Source organism: Hetaerina americana, unplaced genomic scaffold, assembly GCF_022747635.1.
Source record: "Hetaerina americana unplaced genomic scaffold, ioHetAmer1.1.p SCAF_3, whole genome shotgun sequence".
NCBI classification, from domain to species: Eukaryota; Metazoa; Arthropoda; class Insecta; order Odonata; family Calopterygidae; genus Hetaerina; species Hetaerina americana.
The window spans coordinates 63,047,257-63,070,645 of record NW_027286874.1 but is presented as its reverse complement, the minus strand read 5'-3'; the positions used below and the strand labels follow the sequence as shown (position 1 = coordinate 63,070,645).

At 34.0% G+C, this 23,389-nt stretch overlaps 1 protein-coding gene across 1 annotated transcript; it reads left to right on the top strand.

The window, feature by feature from the left end:
• Window positions 1-2,274: 2,274 nt before the first annotated feature.
• LOC139690727 (solute carrier family 35 member E3-like) lies at window positions 2,275-21,942 on the top strand. The gene is made up of 6 exons (XM_071588250.1): window positions 2,275-2,461; window positions 2,541-2,651; window positions 10,144-10,296; window positions 11,725-11,807; window positions 13,797-13,935; window positions 15,278-21,942. Exons 1-6 carry the CDS (start codon window positions 2,384-2,386, stop codon window positions 15,344-15,346), a joined length of 633 nt encoding a protein of 210 aa, XP_071444351.1. The 5' UTR covers window positions 2,275-2,383; the 3' UTR covers window positions 15,347-21,942.
• Window positions 21,943-23,389: the final 1,447 nt, after the last annotated feature.

The following is a 23,389-nucleotide window of genomic DNA, read 5'->3' as shown; positions in this document are numbered from 1 at the left end:
TAGGACGAGGTTGCTGACCGGAGGGAGTGCGAATTTCACGCGCGCGGTTGAAATTACTCTAATACTACGAGCTCTATTATCACCTATCCAACCGACCTTCGGGTCGTTAATTATGGGTATTTTCAAACCTTATACGCTGAAATCGTAAAGATATATAAATCTTTTGAACTATTTTAATGGCAGTCCACGAATTTCCGCCGGTTGTACTGTAGATAATAAAATTTGGAGATAAAGAATATTGGACGTCGGTAAGGTTAATATCCCACATTGCGTGAGTTTGACAGTCATTTAAATGACTCAAAACGCTCATCAACTTATCAACTCGCGGACTAATACGTACGAAACTGGAATTAAACAGAATTAAAATTTCACTGGTAGAGGAGAACTCTTGGGACCGGTTTATTAAGGAGAGATTATAGTAATGCACTCGAGATTATTGGGATTAATCATTGTCAAATTCTTTGTCCCTTTCTATATACAGCTGAGACGCATTGAGCTAAATATAAATACGCTTTAAAAATCTAATGTTTTGCTTCTCTAAATAAATTCTTAAAAATGCCTGACACAACATGAAATAATACCCTATTATATTCTCCAATCTTGGAGAACCACCATAACTAGGATTTCTCCAAGCTTATCTAATACTAATCTACCGTCCCATATTAGTGGTAAGAGGCCATTGAAAGGGAGGTAATTGAAGCCTTCGAACCTTGGTGATGCAAACAGGCTGAAGATGAAATTAACTCAGTTATTTCCGACACTAAATATTAAAATAATAAAATTCTGAGCGGATAGAATCGGTAAATATGTACCTATCGCTGCTCTGAACAGACTATGAGCCAAGGGACAATAGAGAGCTTCATACATTCATGACTCTGGTAACCAGTAAAAGAAATGATTGTATAATCCTTCTTGTCAGTTATATCATTAATTCAATTGCGTTTGAAGCTAGAGCCATTAAACATATTAATTAAAATATTAGGACTGTAAAGCCCTCCGACAGAAACTTGTTCAATAATCTGAAATAGACAATTGCGCATGAAGATTGATGAAAATGTTTGCTCTACCCGCTCCAAATTCACGGAATGTATATTCGTCACCATTTCCTATTCCGATCTCTCCAAATCGCTTTGCTGGAAGCACAATCGTTTTCTAGCTCACAATTTGGAAATATGAGTTACAATAACTAGCTCTTGTCACTGGGTAATTGTGTTCAAGCAGACACATACTGGCGCTGTAGATGAATATGGAAAGAAACATTCTTTGTTGGACCTCCGGAAACCATGAACGATAAATGACGAGTACAAAACAGGTCAGAAGTTTGGAGAGTCCGTTGGTACCCGACTTAGGACAGTTAAACACAAAAAGGACTTCGCGGTATCAATATCAGAGAAAGGAAAGGGTCGCCGTTTATTCTTTGATTGGGATGGGGTCGTTTTGCATTTCCCTAATAATTAATATTCTCGAATCACACTAACTAATCCGAAAACTCCACAGAAGTGAGAGGAATGGACAAGATGTGTCGCCCCTAGCGAACAAAAAGTCTGTTTTGGATGAAGGCAGAGAGTACTCCACCACATCATTTCATCCTTGAATAATTCCATTGTTCAGTCTTAGTTTAATTCTAGTTATAGCTTCGTTTCTTGTTCTTTTCCGTTGACTGCATGAATAAAAAAGATATTTTTGAAATTCTAATTTGTAAAATAAGAAAAAAGACTCAAAATCTCACCAAGATTTTGAGTCTTTTTTCTTATTTTACATAGGATGGTCAATTTAAAGCACATCTACTAAAATACTGAATCATGAGGTATGAAACAATAAAATAGAAAAACTGTTCCCCTATTTCCATTCACGGAGATCTGATTTCGTAATGAAAGCATGGAAAAATAATTCTTCCATGGTGTCAATCGTTACCGTGCCTTCGTGAACTCTACAGCTAGCGCCGTCAGCGGTGGATTTTTCTTAAAGTGGAAATCGTCCAACTCTCCCTCTCCCAGGCTCGACCCCCCTCAACCTCACATTTTGCAGATGACGTGCGTTATTGTTTTGCGTGGCAGAGTGTGTTATGATTTCAAATGGGATGGACAGGAACGTGCAGACGACTCTTTATTTATTTTTTAATGTCCTTTGCTCAATTTTAATTGTATTGTTAAACAAATGGGTATATGTTCACGTAGGTTTCCCGAATATAACGTTGACATTTATTCATTTCGTGGTTACTTTTTTGGGTCTGTACATATGTCAAAATTTCAATGTTTTCCAAGTTAAATCCGTACCCCTGGCCGATATTTTACCGCTGGCCTTCACATTCTGTGGATTTGTAGTTTTTACAAATTTAAGTCTTCAAAATAATACAGTTGGAACGTACCAGGTAGCTAAAGTAATGACAACACCATGCGTAATATTTATGCAGATGTATTTTTATGAGAAGAAGTTCACTCTGCGAGTGAAGTTGACTTTGGTAATTGAAATTTTAACTTGATATATTAATTGCTTAAAGTCTCAAATTCCAACTAATGATATATTATTTCGGATTTCAGATACCTATAACTTTGGGAGTTATTACAAACTTCTACTATGACATTTACTTCAATTATCTTGGAACTTTTTATGCAGCTTTGGGAGTCGTCATAACGTCTCTTTACCAAGTGGTAAGTATAGTATTATTTATGCCATTTTAGTAGTGAATTAATTACATCAATGCATGTTATTTAGATGAAGTTGGTCTTTGTCATAATTTTCCAATATCTCGAAAGTCGACTCATGAAAAGTTGTTAAGTTCTGATGGTGACATTAGTTTAAAGCCGATATAAATTACCATTTTTATTTCGGAAGATAATTAACTCTAAGAGCTGCAGGACTACTATGAAATACAGCACGGGTTGCGAACATTTTTACCGGCGTCTTACTGGTAAAAACTCACGAAGAATTAGATATAACTGATTAATTTTTTTTTAAACAAAGTTTTAATATCACCTATATCTCTGCATGATATCATATGTTCCACAGTTATTTCTTCAATTCTATACCTAGAGTCCTTAAAAATAATATAGCGCTGTTTCATGCCAAACATTAGACGCGACTAATTTTATATTTAATAGTTATTAATATCGTATTCCTTAACTATTTGCTCAGCATGTGCCTTGTTTGTCGTCTTGCAGATTCATTATACTACATGGCCTCTTGTCCGCAAACAAAATGTATATTTTTTGAATTTTCAAAATATTTTTGACCAAATGAGTTAGCTTCTCGAAAAAAACACTTATGTAATGGATGCAACCAAGGTTCTCTAACACTAGGTCACACCAACTAGTTAGTACACTGCACAGAAGTGATAGGAATCAACAAGATGTGTACAAAAGTCAGCTTTGGATGAGGGCAAAGACTACTTCACCACATCATATCAGTGGTCCTAAAAAATTAAAGCATTCCTTTTACTTGTGTCTTTCCTTATGGTTAATGGTCATGTTATGGTATGGTCATTTATTACATCTATAAACTAAACCACTATGTTCTGCCCAAAGGATTGTTTGATAGTTCATACTAAGTATCTATGGCAGTATTTGAAAGTTACTTTGTACACCAGATTTTGGATGTCTAATTCCTTCTCCTGCAAAGCTCATGGTTTCCCAGGAAGATTTGGTAACTGATAATGCATACAGCTTGGGTGAAGCTGGGGTAGTTAATAGATATTACCTGGGTCCAAGCGCAGGCTCTCTAACGTCAAGCTGAATGTGATGCACCCTGTGCCACCACCATCCCAATTATTATACCAGTGAGTGAGAAATTCATGTAATGAAGGCAAGTTTTTTTCTGAAGTTTATTATTCCTAGACATAATGTGAGTTTTGTGCTTCGGACTTGGATTGCCTTTGGCTTGCCCAAAAGTGAGGGAAATAATTCTAACTTGCAAGACACCAGAATTTCATTTAATAAATGTAACATATTGTAATGTAGGCCAACGAAATATATATATATAAATTATATATATATATAAATATAATATATATATATTATATATATATATATATATAAATTATATATATATATAAATATAATATATATATATTATATATATATATATATATAAATTATATATATATATAAATATAATATATATATATATTATATATATATATATATATATATATATATATATATATATATATATATATATATATATATATATATATATATATATATATATGTATATATAATAAAAATAGAAAATATATATATCCTACAGTATTATAGGGTAAAATGTTGGGATAGCAATGCAGAGGGAGGAAAAGATAGGTATTTTGGATGGAATTAAAGTAGGTAGAGAGTATGAAGGGCTAAAGAACGAGTTGTTATTATTATTATTTATTAAAATAAGTGCATACAGGCATTGTCAGGTGGCACACAAATCCCTAGAATTCTTAATGATTTTCCACTGTACATTAACGAAAGCGATCATAAAAAAACACCAATCATTGAAAAAATCAAAAGTAAACCGGGGTTGGTGCATTGGCTAGCATACTGGCTGCTCACTCAGAGGACCTGAGTTCAACTCCTGGAGAAGGCATATTTTTTCAGTGGTATCCCTAATCCCCACTTGAGGTGCTTTGTGGATTGAGTATGCCATGTATCGGATGGGACATTAAACTGTGGACCCCTTGGCACCTTTTGTGAAGAGTAGGCTAATGCTGATCCAACTTCGCATCCCGTCCAAAATCATGCACAGTCCAGCATCACATCCCAACAAAAATCATGCAGATCAACATCACACCTTGTCCAAAATCACTGTCAAACATTACCCACTATTGCTGTCCAACTTCTCACTCTATCCTTATCACATACAAACCAATATCGCACCCAGCCTTTGCAGAATTTATGTACATTACTATGCCCAGTGGCTGCCTTACACCTGTTCCTAAAGCTTGTAACTTGATGGAAAGGGCTCAAACAATACTCCAGGTAGCTGGTTCCATTCCACAATACTTCTAATAAAAAGTGAAAACTTTTTTATATTTGTGTGCTTGTATTTATTTGTAAACTATGGTCGTTTTTGTTGTAATTGCAATGCATAATATGGGGTCCAAGGATATTTTGCGTCATGTAAGTCATGGCTTAGGAGCACAATAGTGTGTAGTCCCAGGGTCCATAAAAACCTACTCTTAGCTGGTAGGCCTCTTCTGAAAAAATTATCTCCTTTAAAAAGTCTAAATGTTACAGTAAGATCCTGTGTAACATTTCTCATTTGAGAAGTCAAGGAAAGAATTTATTGAAAGGAAGTTTTCTCTGGACTCATTCTTGCGGCTGTTGTTAGAAATAGAATTTTCTAATTAGGGTGATATGTGCGTACGCATTAATGAATTTGAATTAGAGTATTCACTAAAAAGTTAAGTTTGCCCTATGTACTTGACGCAAGCGATGTATGTTAAATGCCGAAATTCGTTAATTTATTTATCATTTTTGTAGCAATAATTCCCATAAGGCCAATTTTTGGACTTCAACGAAGAATTACCAACTTGAAATGACAAAGGCAATCTTGAAGTCAGATGGACACCCAAGCTCTAGTTGAAAAATGAATTTAGTTTCCCAAATAATTTGACCTTTGTATGCCTTTTCAAGTCATGAAAAATGTTGATTAACTTGAATAATTCGTTAGGTAAGTCGTCTGATACGAGTGGAATATTAGTGGTGATGTATGCTTTTACCAGAACTGATAATTAATCTTATCAGACTCCGCCGTGACAACTACGCTGGAGACTTTTTTTTAAATACATATACATCCAGGGTGTTTATGGTCCGCTTAATGCTTGCGGGGAGATGGCATTAATAGTCCGGCCCGTCCAAAACCGGTACTTAAGCTCGTTTCATTCATTTGAGTTTAGGGCGATACCGATAAGGGGTCTGAGTTACGTAACCGTGGGAAGGGATCTTGTTCCAGAAAAAATTAAATTTTATTATAGTTAGTTTTTTTACTTCTGCAAATGCAGCATTGGATATTTTCGAATCCTTTGATTGAACGACGCGTAAATGCCTTTACTTTGCGGAACAATGAAAGGGCAGTATTCTCTAATTAAGATGCTTTTAGGCCTGATTGAGAGTATTGTAACCTTACAACCAGTGTAACGGCTCAAATGTGGCCAAGCTTTCCATTATTCCCCTCATTTCGGAAATATTTTTGTCATCATACCTTTTTACATTTCTGTCACCTGCGCCTGAACCAAATGGTTCCAAGGTTCCTTCTTCCGCTGTATTTCACCGTCCTCTTTACGATAATTTTTCGTTTTTATATTTTTCAAACTCATTCATTTAGTTTTCGCCAGTTTACTAGCCGCAGAACCGGTTGCTTAACAACCTCATTTCCCCCTTTAATCGCTATCCGGTCAATAAACCCTTTGAACTTCGGTTATCTGTCTCCATTTCCTTCCAGTGAGTTTCAAGGTGATTTCCTAGTTTAGCAACGCACGCGTCGCAGTATTTTTTTTCGGAAAATTACAGATTTTTCAACTGTGTTTTTGGTCATCTAAACTTTTACCTTTGTGTTTTTGCTATCTTTTCTGTTAACTCCATGCCCGCTTTCTCATGCGCAATTGGTTCAGGATCTCCCCTAAATTTCTCTTTCTCCAAAACGACATTCTTGGTTCTTCAGCCCTGAATTGCCGGATGTGTGCAGTTAAATACAGTTATTTTGAATAATCTATATCGTTCATTTATTATTTCCCTTCTGTTTTGCTCAATATCCCTGATCATTTCCTTTGCTTACTTTTAGAAAAATGTAAACATAGAGATAGGTGGAAGGAAGTACTAAGAGTTAAATAATAAATGGAGATGAGTAAAATATAAAGCAAAAGCAGCATAGTGGAAGATGCAGTGCGAGGATATGGAAAGTTTTCAGAAGGGTGTAATTGGTGCGCAATACAATAAGGTTAAATCACTATCAGGAAGTAAGAAGGGTAGATCTGTGCTAACAGTTAGAGATAAGTCGGGTAAGGTTATAGTTGATACAGACAAGATCCAAGAGATTTGGTAGAAATGTAGAACTCAATGGTAAAAAACTTAGGCCAGCTAGGTAAGACATAGATAATTACTAAAAGGTTTAGCGAAATGTTGGAGGAAGATTCATTATAGACTGATTCGTAGCATCCACGAGGAAGGAATCTGGACAGAAGACTTAGTGAGATCAATGTTAGTTCATATTCCAAAGATAAAGGCTACATCATGTGAGGTTTTCAGTACGATAAGTTTGATTTCTCAGGCAGTTCTAGTGCTTCTCAGCATCATCAGCAAGAGGATGGAGAGCAAAGCAAATGATTACTTAGGGGGTAATCAGTTTGGGATTAGGAAGGGGAGAGGCACGCATGATGCCATTGCAGTAATGAGATCACTCATCCAGAAGAATATGGAATTCAATCAGGAAGTATTTGCCTGTTTCATAGATTTCGGAAAGGCATTTGATAGAGTGGATTGGGGAAAAAACTAATGAGAATATTGAAGAAAATAGGAGTAGATAGGAGGCTGATTCGCAACTTGTAATGTCTTAGACCGCTCAGGTGCGAGTGGGGGATGGAGAGTCCGGATGGGTAGTGTTAGGAAGAGGTGTAAGGCAAGATTGTCCATTATCACTGGTGCTGTTTTAAGCATGTGTGGAGGAAATGCTTAAAGAGGCATGGGAAGAACTGGAGATAGGAATGAAAGCATTGTTGAACGCATTGTTGGAGTATTCGTAAAATCAGTTGGGTTTGCTGATGACCAAGCTCTAGTTTGTCAGTCAGCCAAGGAGTTACATGCATTGCTGAGTGAATTGGAAATCCAGTGCAATAGATATGGGATGATAATCGATATAAATAATACAAAGGTTATGCAATTTTCCAGGAAGAGAAAGGCTAACGTTAACATTAAAAGTGGAGGGCAAAAACTAGAGCAGATGGAGCAGTTTACATATCTCAAAAGTGTTTTGGACCAACAGGGTCAAAGTAGTTAGGACATAGAAGAAGAATTGCTCAGAGCTAGCTTATTCTAATTGAGGCCAGACAAGCAAAAGATAACATCTCTCTTTAACCTTTTTATCATATATCCCGAACACTCTTCTAATAAATGCTAATTTTTGTTAGCTTGTCCACGTATTCCCCTTGTATGTAACTTTGAATGTGAAAGAAAGCATTGCTCGAGACTTCGATGTTACTATGTGCGAGTTTCATGGTTTCTTTGCAACATTATATGCAAGTCAACAATTAGAACACATCCTATTTTTCTTTGACAGTTTTGAAGCCATTATCAATCGGAGGAAGGTGTATGAGAAAGGAAAGAGAGGTACGGAATAGCTTTGACTTTCGCTTGTGAACACAATTATAATACTGAAGGTCATTCCATTCTATTTTCGAAGATGCCTGGAATGGGTAACAGAACGAATGAAAAAGTTAGGGATGCGAAAATGTTAAACACCCTACAGATTTCACGCAACGGGACCTAGCACGCGATTCATGGCTCTCCTCATTGTCAGCGGAACTGGTTTGCAAGTTTTCAGTGGAAAATCTGCTACTATTGAGGATAATGGCTCAATTTGCGACAATAGTGATGGCACGCAAAAATAGATCCTAAATCACACCTCATCTCACAACTATCTCTGCTATTGTGTTTGCCATACTGCGATATTCTACGTATGTTCAATGACAGCGTGCATCTGCAATTGCATATCAAAATTTGCATTCATGCTTAAGTTTTATTTTGATTTGTCGCCAGGCTCTCTAGAAAGAAAAAGCATTTATCACCATGAGCTCAAATAGCTAGCAAAAATAAGCTACCACATTCAAGAGTGAACATTAAAGAGTTTCATGCGACAAATTTTGATTACTGGCGCAGCCAGTTAGAAGTATTCTGTTGTCAATCATGGTACTACTAAGTATTCTTTCAAGTGGATGTTGTTAGGTTGGTGTGGTGATCAGCGTACTGGCTTTCCACCTGAGGGCCTGAGTTAGAATCAGAGCATTTCTAGTGGTATCCCAATTTCTACGTACAGTGCTATGAGAACAATATTTCAAACGAAGAAAGCCGTCCGTTGGCTGGGACATAAAAATGTAGATCCCTTGGTACCTTCCTTAAAGAGGAGGCTAATTCCAACTCGCGGTTTCTCTCTGCTCTCTCTCTGTTCCCTGAAATACTACTTCTACCTTTTGGTCTCTTATTCCTTACAGCATAAAATAATTTGGTCATAAATAACCACAGTTTCACTGAATCGCCACGTATGAATAAATTAATTGTATGATGATGAATTGTCACGAGAAGAGATCAATTTCAAATGTGTATACACATTGTGTATCTCTATCGAGATTCATTTTGAAGAAACAGAATCATCACAAGGTATAAGTCCACACAATTTATTTTACTGAAGATAATTTTAACAGAGTTCCATTTTCAAGACTTTCAGAATGGTAATGTGTGATGAAACAATGGCCACCGTTAAAAATACAGTTTACTATGACTTTGATTGGGTAATCAATAGAAAGAAAATTGATGTTGGCAATGAACTGTATTTCATGCCCCAGTATGTGGAGCAACTTACTCAGCAGGAGTATAAAACACCTCATTCAGGCGACATATAAGACCATTTTAACCAAATCCACCAATTCTTCCAAAGAAACTGCGGGAGATACTGCGACAGTAACTTTTAGCGGATGTCTCCGTTAAAAGTTACTGTTGTGGTATCTCCCACAGTTTCTTTGGAATTTGTCAAGGTATAAACAGCATAAGTGTTTAAAAGTTGGCTTTAACCTCGTGGACTGTGGCGCGTCGCACATGACTACGAATGCCTGTGACATTGTATGTACGGTATTTCCTCACAACATCTTGTTCCTTTAAAAGCCCCAAAATTTCAGATTTCAAGAGGATGCCTTGATAGCTTAACTGACTAAAGCACTTGACCGGATATTGAGGGATCTGGGTTCAAATCCCAGTCAAGGCAAATGATTTTTACACTCCGAAATTGTTGCATTGATGACCAATTCTTATTGTTGATGAATACCAACCAAATGTATAGATGGTTCGTAAATTTTAAAATGATTTTAGGGAAACTTTTGCCTGATAAATACTCTGCTTATATTCATTAGGGTTATCCATGCCAGCGTCTAAATTTTTTCCTTGGTTTTTTATTCAGTGGATCAGTCAGAAGCAGCATGAATTACAAATGGATGCCATGCAGCTACTCTATTACCAAGCTCCTGTATCTGCTGCTCTACTCCTCCTAATCATACCTATATTTGAACCACCTCCAGCATCTTGGCCACGTACTTGGACTCTGATGGAGATGGTAGGTATTCTGGGTATTCATCCATTCTTTACCAACTATGTAATTTTTAGCAAATTCTCGATTGGTTTCAGATATGCATTTGATCAGAGGCAGCACCTGTGCAAGAAATGGATAGAATTCAGATATTTAAGTTTCTCAAATAGTAATTCTATGAAATATAAAATATCTCCAGACTATTTAATGAGCAAAATTAAATTTCTTAGATTTAAGTGAGACACTTGTGTTTTTATGAGGTTTTTTGCATTGCTTTAGCTAACTATTTTCTATGGGCTTAGCGTTGAAAATATTGGATGTTTCTATAAGCTGTCATAACTCTTTCCTCTTCCATCCCAAAAATGCCCGAAACACATTAGACAAAAGTAAAATATCTCTTGTGATGTCATGTTCAATGGGAGGCATTGTTAGATGATACAATGAAGTGGTAGAAGGGAACTCTGAGACTTATGGGGATGATGGGAGGTAACTGGTACATTGGGAAATACTTAAGAACCATCAAGAATATATCCAGTGCTTAACAAACCACTAATCTTGAGACAGCCAAATTGTTCAAATGGCCACAAATGAAAAAAAATTAGTTTCAAATTTCAGACAAAGTGTTATCATGAGGAATAACATTTTGAATATGATAAGAAGTCGAAATATTGAACTAAAGTTGCACCTCTCATTTTTTTAGAAGGACTTTGCAATCCCACTGTAATTGTGGAAACAGCATGTGTTGTACCTGGAAATAGCAAGAGAGGAGGGAGTGAGAGACCAAATACAGACCTGGCAAAGCATTGCACTGAGAGATTTCCCCTTGAATGCTCTCCCTGATTTCTTCTTCTCATGTCTGCTCCTAACCCCAGAGGGGCTAGGCTTTTTAGCCTGACATTCCGTTGACTCCTAGTGTTGCCTCACTGACTTTTTCTCCTCCCCTCTTTGTCTCTCAATTCCACAACTCTCTAGGTGGAGTTGGAATAGGACTCCAAAAGGGAGGATTGTTTTTTAATTCTTTGCCAATTCTTTACTCTCTCTCCCCCACTCTCTCCTCTCATTCTCTTTCCCAGCTCCAGTCTATGTAAAAAGTGATGTTTGGAGGTATTAGTCTTCAGGTGGGTTGTCTCCAATAAAATATTGTTGCATGGAAGGAGTTAACATCCGCTCAAAATGATATTAATAATAGCAATGTTAATTTATACTTCCTCTGCTGTCCCGCATATCTCCAGCTATTTATTATGTTGGATTTTTACAGCACTGGAAATTTTGATTTTTCTTTAATTTTTATCCACTTCAGTTGCAGACCAACTATTTTAATTAAATTTGATGAATATTCTTCCTGTTATTCATAAGAATAAACTTTTATAGGTGTGAGACTAATATATAAAATAATAAATATACTAAAATATCATTTCTTGCTCTTGGAATTTTTATTATCTCTTTATATTTTAGTTCATGGTCCTGGCATCTGGCTGCATTGCCTTTTTTGTTAACCTTTCAATATACTGGATCATCGGTAATACATCTCCTTTAACGTATCCTTTCTTGGCTTATTTTGTGTAAAATTTAAAAACATGGTTTTTCATTTATTTCTGAAATTATAATCTATTTCTCTCCTTATAGCTGTATGTGAATAATCATGGACATTCATTCACCCTTAATTTATAATTTTTCTTCTGCTCACATCATTTTTAATGCTATCACTTTTTTAACAGATCTCTCTTCAAATTTATTTGGTGTCAAGTTGGTCTGAAATATTTTATGGATTTTTTACCGATTATTTAATTGAGTGATATGATTTTGAAAGGGCATGCATATTGTATGATGTGATTCTAACAATCATTTACATCAGTATGCTTTGAATAGATAATAGGGATATTTGCATTTAAGGTTATTTTTGTGTGTAGATTAAAGTTTTGTAAATAAAAAAGTCAAATTAATTTTTAGTTACAACTGCCAATATTTTCATCACTGTAAAAGCTAAAAGTTTTGGCATCAAGTTCTCGCTGCTAAGGGTTCTGAGATCAGTCTTTTATTTAAAATGAATAATATGCCAAGAATTTACTTCGCCATTTCAATTTTGAAAAATAAGTGCCAGAGCTTCTAGTTGACCTGTTTTTAGTCGTGTGTACTATAAGGAAATACATGCACTAAACACTTCAGAAAATCATATTGACGACTTTAAACCATCAGTTAACTGAATAGAATACTTTGTGTTTTTCTGAGGAATCTTTGATAGAAACAGTATACTATTATTAACAAGATCACCATGATATTGTTAAGGAAATAATCTTGCTGAATGCAATCATCTGTGTTCTTTGGAGTCACATTAGAAATATTTCTAGCAGGCAAGTCTAGACATATTGATTTTCATGTACTATTACAAAAAGACCGACATCCCAAGGGTTATTTTTCCATGGAGAGAAGAGTTTTTTTATCTTTTAATAATACAAGTTATTGCCAGTTCCCTCAAGTTTACTGTTCTCTTAAATCACATTCTTTGGTGATTCATCCCTTTTTCTGCATGACCCAAATAATGGGGCTCTCTTCTGTATGGTAAGTAACCCAAACTTTCATAATTCTGCAGAAATATATGTCCACCAAATTCATGAAATCATGGTTTTTAAAACTGAAAATTATTTCATCCTGTAAGGGCTAAGAAGTCATCCAAATGTACTTAATTGGCAGCTTTATCAATGGGATCATGAGGAAATTTGAATTTAAATATTCTAACATCAGTAATATTTGTCATATTTTGTCTCTTATTGACTTTATTGATAATACTAACCACTCTGAAAAGTTTCATTTTATCCCCTTAGATTAATGAATGATAAATAATGTTAGCATTTTTTTTTTAAATTCTCTAATATAGATTTTCTAAACTACATCTGAACTTAGCAGTAAAGTGCACTACAGATTAATTCAGTGCTACAAATTTGGGCCGTACTTCAATTTTTTATTGCAGTAGAAATTTATTTGAAAATCCTAAAACTACCCTGTGCACCTGGACGAAATTGTTCTTGAACACTCATAATAAGCCTTTCTCAAATAAGTATGCTCAAAAGATTTGATTACAACTTATTACACTGTGCCGTTTACAGTTACAATATTAACCAAGGCCAAATGGGCATGATTAAGAACAACATAGTTTGTAGTACGAACAATTCCAACAACTGGCATTGTTTTGTGGCCTCATCAAAATGAGTCTCTTAGCATAGTGACTGTTGCTTATAGTGTTATTCTTGCAAATAGCAAGAAAAAAAGTGTGTCCCCATAAAACTTTGAAAAATATCAAAACAACGTACTTGTACAAAATGCTGATTCTCATACAAATACAAAAGATATTTTAAACTGGAATTTTTGTCGTGAATCACTCACATCAGTTTACTAAATTGAATAAAGGTAATTTTCTTTGGTGTTAATGTTTTTAATGCTCTTATTTGGGTGTAAAATTCCTTGGTGAAACCCTGTGTTAATAATAAAAAAGTGCTTCAAAATCCTTAACATATTTACCAAATATATAGGTATAATATGGTGGGACACCTGAAATTCTGCCTTACTCTCCTGGGTGCTTTCCTATTGTTTGAGGATCCTCTTCACTTCAATCAAATTGTAGGCATAACGTTGACTGTTGCTGGTGTAACGATTTATGCCCATGTGAAGGTATGATTGCTTTAATATTATATGGACATTGTTATTGTAAGAATTAATATAATACGCCAATCATGAAAATTTTGGTTATGTTGCTGAACAGCTGTGTCACATTCTTTAACATGGTTCTCCTGATTTATTACTTGAGCAATGGTATTTCAGCTTATTGCAACATTCTTGGAAGATAATTGCATCAATTTATTTTCATTCAAGTTATATTGTAGGGTCTGAAAAATATGATTGTGGTTAATGTGAATTCGATGTCTGTGTTTAAATGCTTGTAACATCATCTGGTGCAGGACCTTATGTGATTGGCCTAGCTTACTGTGAAATCTTGGACCTATTTCACTTGCATGATACCAGTAATGCTTCCCTCAAATCCCACCGAAAGCTTATTAGTGGCATTTAGACTTGTGCCCTTTTTTTAAATCTGTTTATGCTCCACCTTACTTCTGACAAAATCAGTGAGTATATGTAGGATACATGACAATATAATTTGGCTTTTTGACCAATAAATTAATATTTTGAGCATCAAATTTCTTAGTGTATATTCATTTAGTTTAAGTAAATATGACTTATTCAATTGTATTATATATTCTTCACTTTATTTGCTTAATATTTTAGTGTGTTTCACTTCATGCAACTTGGTGTAATACTTGGTCTTCGCTAATTTACTACTTTGAAAACTTCCAATTCTCACAGTTTTCTCATAGTACCTCTTTTGTTTTTCATTCTTTGGGGAGTGCTTTCAAATTGTTGAAAGTCTAATGGAGGCATAACATTTTGGAGTCCAGGAGCAACTGTATTGACTTGGAAGCTCAAATTAGTTTTCAGAATGAGCCAGTTTTCACTTTGAAATCTTAGTTATTAGTAATGGAAACTCAAATGGTGCATCATACAATAATAAATTGCTACCTTATTCGTTAAATGCCAATGTTTTAAAACCTAAAATAATCATTACAGAGAACTCAGACTTATTGGAGGTAATAAGTCAGGTTGTGAAACAAACAAAATATCAGTGCAAAACATTATATTGCACCTGGCATACATTGTACTCGAGCATACAAACAGTTAGGGTTTTTGCATGCTGTATTCCTGTGGGTAATTGTTTTGCCCATGAAATAGTTAAAGGTCATGACTTTATATTCCATTAGTATTCCGTATATTAGTCATTTTATAATGTAATGGCATTTTTCTTTTTTTTTGTTATTAAGCTAATATGATATTGAAATCTGGACATATTATTATCCAGCTTCAACCTCTGCCAATTTGAACTTATGAGATGCATATGAATGTCATCTTTCTTTTATCATTCTGTTATATTTTTCACAGTTAAATTTTTTATTTCTTTCAGCTAAAAGAGCAGTCTGAGAAGACATCAAAAACCCTTGAGGAAGGTGAAAAGGAAAGGTTAATGTCATAAGGAGACGACGGACATTAAGAAAATGGAATGGTTTTGCAGCCCTCATTATTTTAAGTATACCCATGATCTCACTCATAAATAACAAGAAAATTTTTAAATCTCTTTGCTGGGCATAATTTTTTATGTGTTGCATTAATGTAAAGCACCTAATATCTCAGGTAATAAATTTAGCCCAGTGGTTCTCAAATGTGAAATGCACACACAGCTATTGGTCAAGTTATTAATCAGTGTAGCAAACTGAACAAAGGTAAGGTGAAATACAAAATGTTGACACTGTTTCAGATTGAATAAAAACTCCATGGAATTTGTAAATGTTTCCATGAAGTCCACAAAGTGTATTTAATCTTCAAGATTAAATTTAACACAGTTGAGCCTGAAATCATTGTTTTTACATTGATATTGTTAAATATGAGGAGTAGTTGCTCGTTAAACTGTGTAAGTTCAAATTCAAGGCTCAACTGCAGATTGCATTTTGTATTTCTATTTGTTCATGCTTCTATAGTTAATTACTGTAGAAGGAAAGATAAGTAGATGTTCTTTCCAGCAATGGCAATAAGCTGCTTAGGTATTTTGTCCTATCTCTAAAGTCATTTTTATCCCATGCAATCCTCGTTCTCCATAAGCAATATCTCATAGTGATGCCTTCTATTAAGTATGATGATTCGATCATATTCACCAGTTCACTACATTCACTAATCCATGTGTCACTCTCTATCCATCTCTATTTCAACGGTTTTTGTATCAAAAAGAAACTCTGATTTAAAGTTGTCTTATTTGGTAAAACATAATTCCATTATGCAGTTTCTCTTCATGTCTTTCCTAGATGCTGTAGAACACTACTTGCTCATGCTGCTGGAAACATTTATTTACTTTCATGTAATGTTAGAGTTGTTTTGTTTTTACATAAAAAGGATAACTCTCCATAATCCTTAGAGTGATTCAAAGTTTAATTATTATGATTATAGTAACATCTAGTGTCTCTGACTGTATTATATTTACCAAAAAGTATGTATTTGTGATGTAACTTGAAAACTTGAGTCCATATTCTAAATCAATGCTACAAACTCCACTTCTACTCCTAGGGTTAATTTCAATGTATATTATTCTTCATAAGGTATTCAGATCACCGTTAGACAACTATTCTACATGGTGAATGTTAGATTCGGCCTCTGATTGGAGGTCTATGGGTTTCAAAATCCCAAGTTATTCCTTTGGAAAACCCAATGAAAAACTTGAGCCATGAAACTTTCTGGTTGCTAACACCAGAGATGGAAAGAATAAAAAAAACTGGTATCAGTTACTGTCACTCTTCTAAATTTGTAATTAGTCATCACCATCAATCTCATTGTATTAAAGCAACTAGTTAAAGTTACTCTACAAAATTTTAAAAGCAGACCTAGGGGAGGAGTTCAATGTGAAAATACTGTGATACTCTCCTTACAAATAAAGCTATTATTTTAACTGGGATTCGGTTGAGGTTAGCAAAATTTCTGATGATTTTTCCTAGCTGGAAATTCTGCCAGCAAAATTTCTGGTGATTTTTACAGTAACAGATTTTTAATTGAAAGTATTTAAAAGTTTTGGAGAAAGCTGGTTTTGAAACTTCAGTGTCAATAGTTCATGGCCTCCAAAAGTATGAAAGAATTGTGACAAAACTGATTTTGAAAGTATCTTGTGCAATTGAAATAAGAAAGTGACAAGTAGATACTTTGAAAACTATGACTAGATTACAAGTAATATTTACAAATTTAAAAAAATTTAAGGTTAAAAAGTACAAATTACTTAAAAGGCGATTTTTAATGGTAACTCAGGTACTCCATTTTGCTGGCTAAAACTTCATAGGACACCCAATTGTGGCACAGAAAAAAGAAACTGCCCCAACCCTGAATATGTGACTTTCATATGCCTCAGGTCTTAGTTCAGGGTGAGCTCTGCTCTCATCTAAAACTGACTTTCGGTTCATGTGGTGATGATGTAATTCTCAGAAGGTGATGTCGATAGTGATAAACGCAATGTTCTCCAAAGAGAAGTTGTGAATAGAGGGGGCATGGACACTAAATTACAATTGAGAATTCCAGATGAAGGACAATATGCCTTTTAAAATTTACAAACAAGTGGTAGTGGGGTTTGAAGTCATTTAGTGTTTCCTCTCTGTCAAGTTTGTAGTGCAAATTTGTCCTGATAGTTTGCTTGAATGATTCAGCAGCATCCTTTTTTATCTTCTAGTATGAATGTAGTGCCCTATTATTACATAGTAACAGATCAGATTGCCTTCTCAATCTTCAGCAGCTAAATCCTTAGTCTGTGTGTAATCTGGAAAGTGGGTCTATACTTGGGAAGGTGACTTTTAAGTGAATAAACCGTCCGAACAACAAGTATCCATATGAAAAACTTTTTAAGATAATAAACAATTATATTAGTCCCACAAAAGACAACATTTGAGAACTGCCTGGTTTGAGACAGTGAATAAGAATTATAAAAATATACCTAGCTGTAATATGTTTGGAGAACATAGATGCTACAAATGAATGCTATATTTAAGCTATAGGAATATATTTTTTGGATTATTAGAAATATATCTGCTAGTCCAGAGATAGAAAACATATGGTAAATGGTGCTATCCAAATTTGGATCAAGGATATTTATATGAAGTGGCAATTTATAGTCAAGAATTTTTTGTCTGATTGAAAGTTCATGCCTGAAGGATATTTCATGTAATGGAGAAGAAACTTTAATAGAAAATACTGAGTTTAATAGTGAATTTTCAGAAAGGTTACTTGGTTAACAGCTTGTGATATGATGTGTTCCATTAATTTGTTATTTTTTTCAGAAAGTGTCTTCACAGATGGACAATAGTTGGAGTAATCGAACTTTTTTCTCAGATAGTTATCCTTTTATTAAATAATCGTTGCCATGCAAGCACCAGTCATATTTATCCTTAAATTTTCTTCAAGATATTTTTCATTTTATCCATATCTCCCATGAAAAAAATTTCATTTTAAAATAGAAATTTTTTTGATTAACTTTCAAACCATATAAAATGGTTTACAGAGAATTGCAGTCCCTTATTCCACAACGCATAGGAGTTAATGATATTTCTAAGGGGAATTTAGTGATAACTTGTCTTCAAGGGCTTCTACTTAATGATACATATCTTTTTAACTAAATACTAAATTAGTACTCAGTATAATGAAATCTATTTGGTGAATGCTAGCCAATTGTATACATAAGCTACAAAGAACATAAATTCCAGACTACCTATTGGAGAGGGTGTCAGATTAATTAGTTAATGTCCAGTAAATTGCTCATGGAGTGACCCCCTGACATAAAATAAAGGTGAAATCACTTAATTGGTTTGGTTACTTTGCTCCACATTTATGTTAAGTTGGAACTAGGCAATGAGCATTGTTCTGAAGGTTGACACCACGAGTTTAGGGAAAAATTTGGTTGTAAACAGTAGTCACTAGAGTTCCTGGAATTTTCTTCCCTAAACTAGCTCTTTTAGGTCCTCTTAAAACTCTACATTTCTCCAAGTAGCTTACATTGCATTGATTTGTACCTTGTGTATTAAAAATTGTTTATTAGCTTCAAATTGTAGGCCTGTGTGCTTTGACACAATTGATGTGGAATTAGAATCAAGTTGCTATGACGAGAAAAGTTGGGTAGATTCTGCAATAGTGAATTTTATTCGTTAATCTATCTAATGGCCAATCTTTAAAATTAGAGAAAAGAGTTTCCCCCATCAAAAATAAAATACTGGAAATGTTTGCTAGTAGAAAATATAAAACTAAAATTTTTGCAGATGCTGCAGTGTATAAAAATGAGGATGTGTCTTTTCTGTTCAGGAAAGCTTTGAAAGGTAGAGGGGTTCATTTGGATGCGAAGACTTGGATTTTCCATGTTTTCCATATATTTACGAATGCTCAAAGAGCAGTCTTTGTATGGATTTCTGAGGAAAGCACTTAATATATGGTGCTGTGATTAATAATTCAGTGTATATAATTATTTTTAAGTGATTGGAAAAACCAGGTTTTGAATCAGTTTTGGTCCAAAATAAATATAAAACCACTAAGAAAATTAAAGAAATTATTTTAATTATAGTATTTTTGCAGTTATAATTGGTCAAGATCATGCAGTGGAAATGACTAGTTGAATGAAAAGCAAATAAGTATCTGCATAAATGATTGCTCACATCTTCATGTTTACCAAAGATTTTTGACTTGCCATGATGAATAATGTACCTGCACAACGGTATATTTTTCGTTCCATTGTTTCATTTCCTTATTTTAAGCGAAGCTGCAGTTTACTTTTATTTCTACTGAACTTTGCCAAATAAGTTTTCTTTGAATAGCCTCTACTCTAATCTCGTTTAGCTAGATATGGAAACTTACCTAGGAGAGTTAGGCTAATTAAAGAAAAAAATCGAGTAGGAAGTTATATAGTAATCGAAATAAGGGAAGAAGAAGTTTGAAAAATGGGAAATTCAAGAAATTCTGAAATCAAATCTATACTCCTACTTATGTTACACATATATTCAACTATGTGAGATGGTTGTTTGGAGAAAAAAATATTGCTATAATTGAATGTTTACTTCTCAAAGAATACCATGAGACCCCCTGTGAAAAACAAAAAGGTACTTAAAGAAAGACTTCAAAGACTAACCAAAGTTTTGACAATCTGGATGATGTGATCCCATGGCCAGCATTTGTTTCTTAAGACTTTCGAATAATTCTGTTAATGGTAGACAAAAATTTTGCGATAGCAGATGTCTATGTGTCTCAAATCCACATCCAAACTTGGTGATCAGTTAAATCCACCATTTTAGGGGAGGATTTAATATTAGAAAGGGCTCATTTTTCATTGTGCATCAAATAGCCACTGATGATAGACTCGCTTAACTGACATCAGAGAAGGGAATGTGGGTTTAACCTTCTGCAGTTCCCACTTGAAATTCACATTACTAGTAATTACAACTTTTCCCCCCTGATATCCATTGGCTAAAATGTGTTGTGCAACAATTCGGAGAATTTCCATGCTCCATTAAAGTCTGATAGATAATCTAAAAGGCAAAATATGACCTTCAAGTTTGGCTTTTGTAATTAAATTTGGTGACAATAAACTTTGCATGCAATGAAATTTTCAATTAATATGTGAGATAACTGTTAAAACTCATTCTTAATTCAGTCATTGATTGAAATATACTTAATGGTTAATGGTCTAGTTCCTTATACCAGCTGAATTTGAAAGTAACTCTAGTCATCAGTAGTATTTTTTTGAGTCTCCTCTTGTCTGATGCCACATTGTGTTGTAATTAGAGCTTTTGAGTTGAAAAAAATAAGTTTTAAATAATATGAGGTTGGAGGAGAAATAATTGATGTTCTCCTCATTGGCTTAATGCTTGGTGCTTGCTGAATAGCTATAATGCACAAATAACCTGCAAAGAAAATTATTTCATTATCTTTGCTAAAAGAAATTGAGAATATTTAGCAAGGCCTTTCCATTTAGTATAAAAAAGAAGAGGTTGATGCAAGGAATGGAAGAATAAAGTATTAGAGTAGTGAAACATTTGGAGGGCAAAGAATACCGTGATTATTAGTTGTAAATGTTACCACTAATGCTCATATTGAAACTATTGAGCTAATTGATGAAATTGTTATAGTCAGGCTGTGATGATTTGAGCTGTGGTGCATTTTGATATAAGATCTCTAATATTTGTTTTTAACATTCATAGACCTCATTAGCCACTTGTTTTAATGGCTAATGTGAAGATTTATTATTGGTCATAAATTATGTAGTGGAGTATTGACTACTCCAAATTATTTAATTTCTCGGACATATTCAATATAATGCCTTCAAACTTTGTATGTCTAATCCCCATTGCAAATATTTTTTCCTGCACCTATTAGAATAGGTAATCAAAAAATATTCACTGTGAAAGATAAGACAGTTTTTTCTTGCACAAGTGCCCAGTTTATTTTTTTGAATTTGTGTCAAATTTTAACTGTTAATTCTAATAATCAAATATATGTTGGCTAATTATGTCTATATGTTTTCTTTAATGTTCCCTCTTTCATAAATCTTTGAATAACTTGCTAATATGATGTACCTTCAAAATTCACTCCTAGTAATTCTGAAGAACCTTCGTTTGTGTGTTGTTCCTAATTTTATTATTTATACAGTTTGTAATGAAACCTTTTACTGAATTTATGTTAAAGAATCTTTAACCTCTGTTGTCTCAATATGAAGGATGTGTTAATCTGTAGCTATGTCTTTGTTACTTGTACCATTCTTTTCGTGAAATTGCTTCATTTTGAGATTTTATTTCCTTCGTTTTATATGACATACTTACATGTATATCAGTTTTATAGTGTTCGAGGTGTTATTGTCCATTAAACATAAGGCACATTATTATTGATGTGCATATTGTGATATTAACTATTAATTTCACAAGGTCATGGAAATAGTTGATACTATGTATTTCCATTATGATGCCACATATTTTATCACAGATTTGAATGTAAATTTTTATACATGAATATATACCATTTGGTTTATTCACAGTCCCAGTTCTTTTTTTTTTGGTTGATAATTGTATTTTTCTGCATTGGCATGTATTAAATAATCATTATGTCACATAAATGATGTTGTGTTTTGTCATTTCCATGAGGTCACAATATGTATACAGGTTGTGTCATTAATATATTTTTACTCATATACTGGTTGAAACTTTGTAGTTTTGTTAGAATCTCAATTTAAGTTAGATATACTAAAAGGGATTTCGGCAGTACAAACTTCTGAAATGTGATCCATGAGAATGAAGAATTCAAAACACACTAGCTGACTGTGGATATTTTTGTTCCAAAGACATTTCTTCTTATAAAAATGTAAGTTAGAAGGTAAATGGGTGTCTGGAGAGGGTGATATGACTCATTTTTAAGTACCTAAAAAATCTCTTCTAAAAAACTACATCAAGCCATCAAATATTGCCATCAACCCAAGCCTTTCTTCAAATAAAAAAACCATGAACCTGAAAGCCAGGCATCACAAATTTTTCAGGACCAGTGTTTAGGGCAAGTAGTCATTTATAAAACTACTCATAGTATTTTTTTGTATATGTTGCAATGAGCTAGTGGGAACAGGACTAGTATTAATTACTATTTTTGGTGGAGTATAAGAAACATTTTTTCCAAAAAATATGGTTTGGAAAATCACCTGGGTCTCATATATGAAGGCTCAAACTCCATGGGTTAACATTTAATACTGACTGTTATTTTTACCCCAGATGGTCGGCACCATCTATTTAAACTCCATTGTATTTAGGTCATTATATTTGCTTATATAGTATACATTTATTATTTAATTGAAAAATGTTATAGTTGGGGTTATTATTAAGCTCATCACTACTATGTAATGTGAATATTGTGTTTCTTGCTTATATTATGTTAAAAGAGGTGCAAGTGAGATATTGTCTGAACTTGATCGTATTTTATCCCTACTGATCATAAAAAAACAGCATGTGCCCTTCTGACTGAGTGAAATTATTTGTTTTAAACAAATACCCTAATAAGTTACCAGCAATTTTGCATGGACTGATATAACTTTTTCCCTGTGTGTGCCCTCTTGAAATAAGGTTGTCTACATGCCATCAAACTAGGTATTTCAAACTTGCTCGTGGTAGTAAAAAACTTAAAGAAAACATGTAATCAAAATAAGAAGGTTAAAGGAAATCGCGGTGAACCTATTTCGGTGATTTAGATATTGTTTCAAAAATATTATACTTGATCATCTCAACACTCATTTCATGGAAGTTATATAGGTCTATAACAGAGGAAGGAACATTGGAGTTTTGAACAGATTTTTTATTGGTACAATGCAATAAACTATGATATGGCATCACCAAGTCCCAATAAAAATTCTTTGGAAAAGTATGTTGGTCCTCTCTTACATATATTAAAAAATAGGCTGTAGATCATTGTCAGGTGGTAGATTCCTCATTATGAAATTAACAATTTTGTTTGGGTAGATGACTGGATTAACATATTT

Coding starts and splice junctions, on each gene's coding strand:
- LOC139690727 (XM_071588250.1), top strand. CDS start 2,384: ATGACAACACCATGCGTAATATTTATGCAGATGTATTTTTATGAGAAG. Junction 2,652..10,143: donor TAACGTCTCTTTACCAAGTG/GTAAGTATAGTA, acceptor TTTTTTATTCAG/TGGATCAGTCAGAAGCAGCA. Junction 13,936..15,277: donor CGATTTATGCCCATGTGAAG/GTATGATTGCTT, acceptor TATTTCTTTCAG/CTAAAAGAGCAGTCTGAGAA.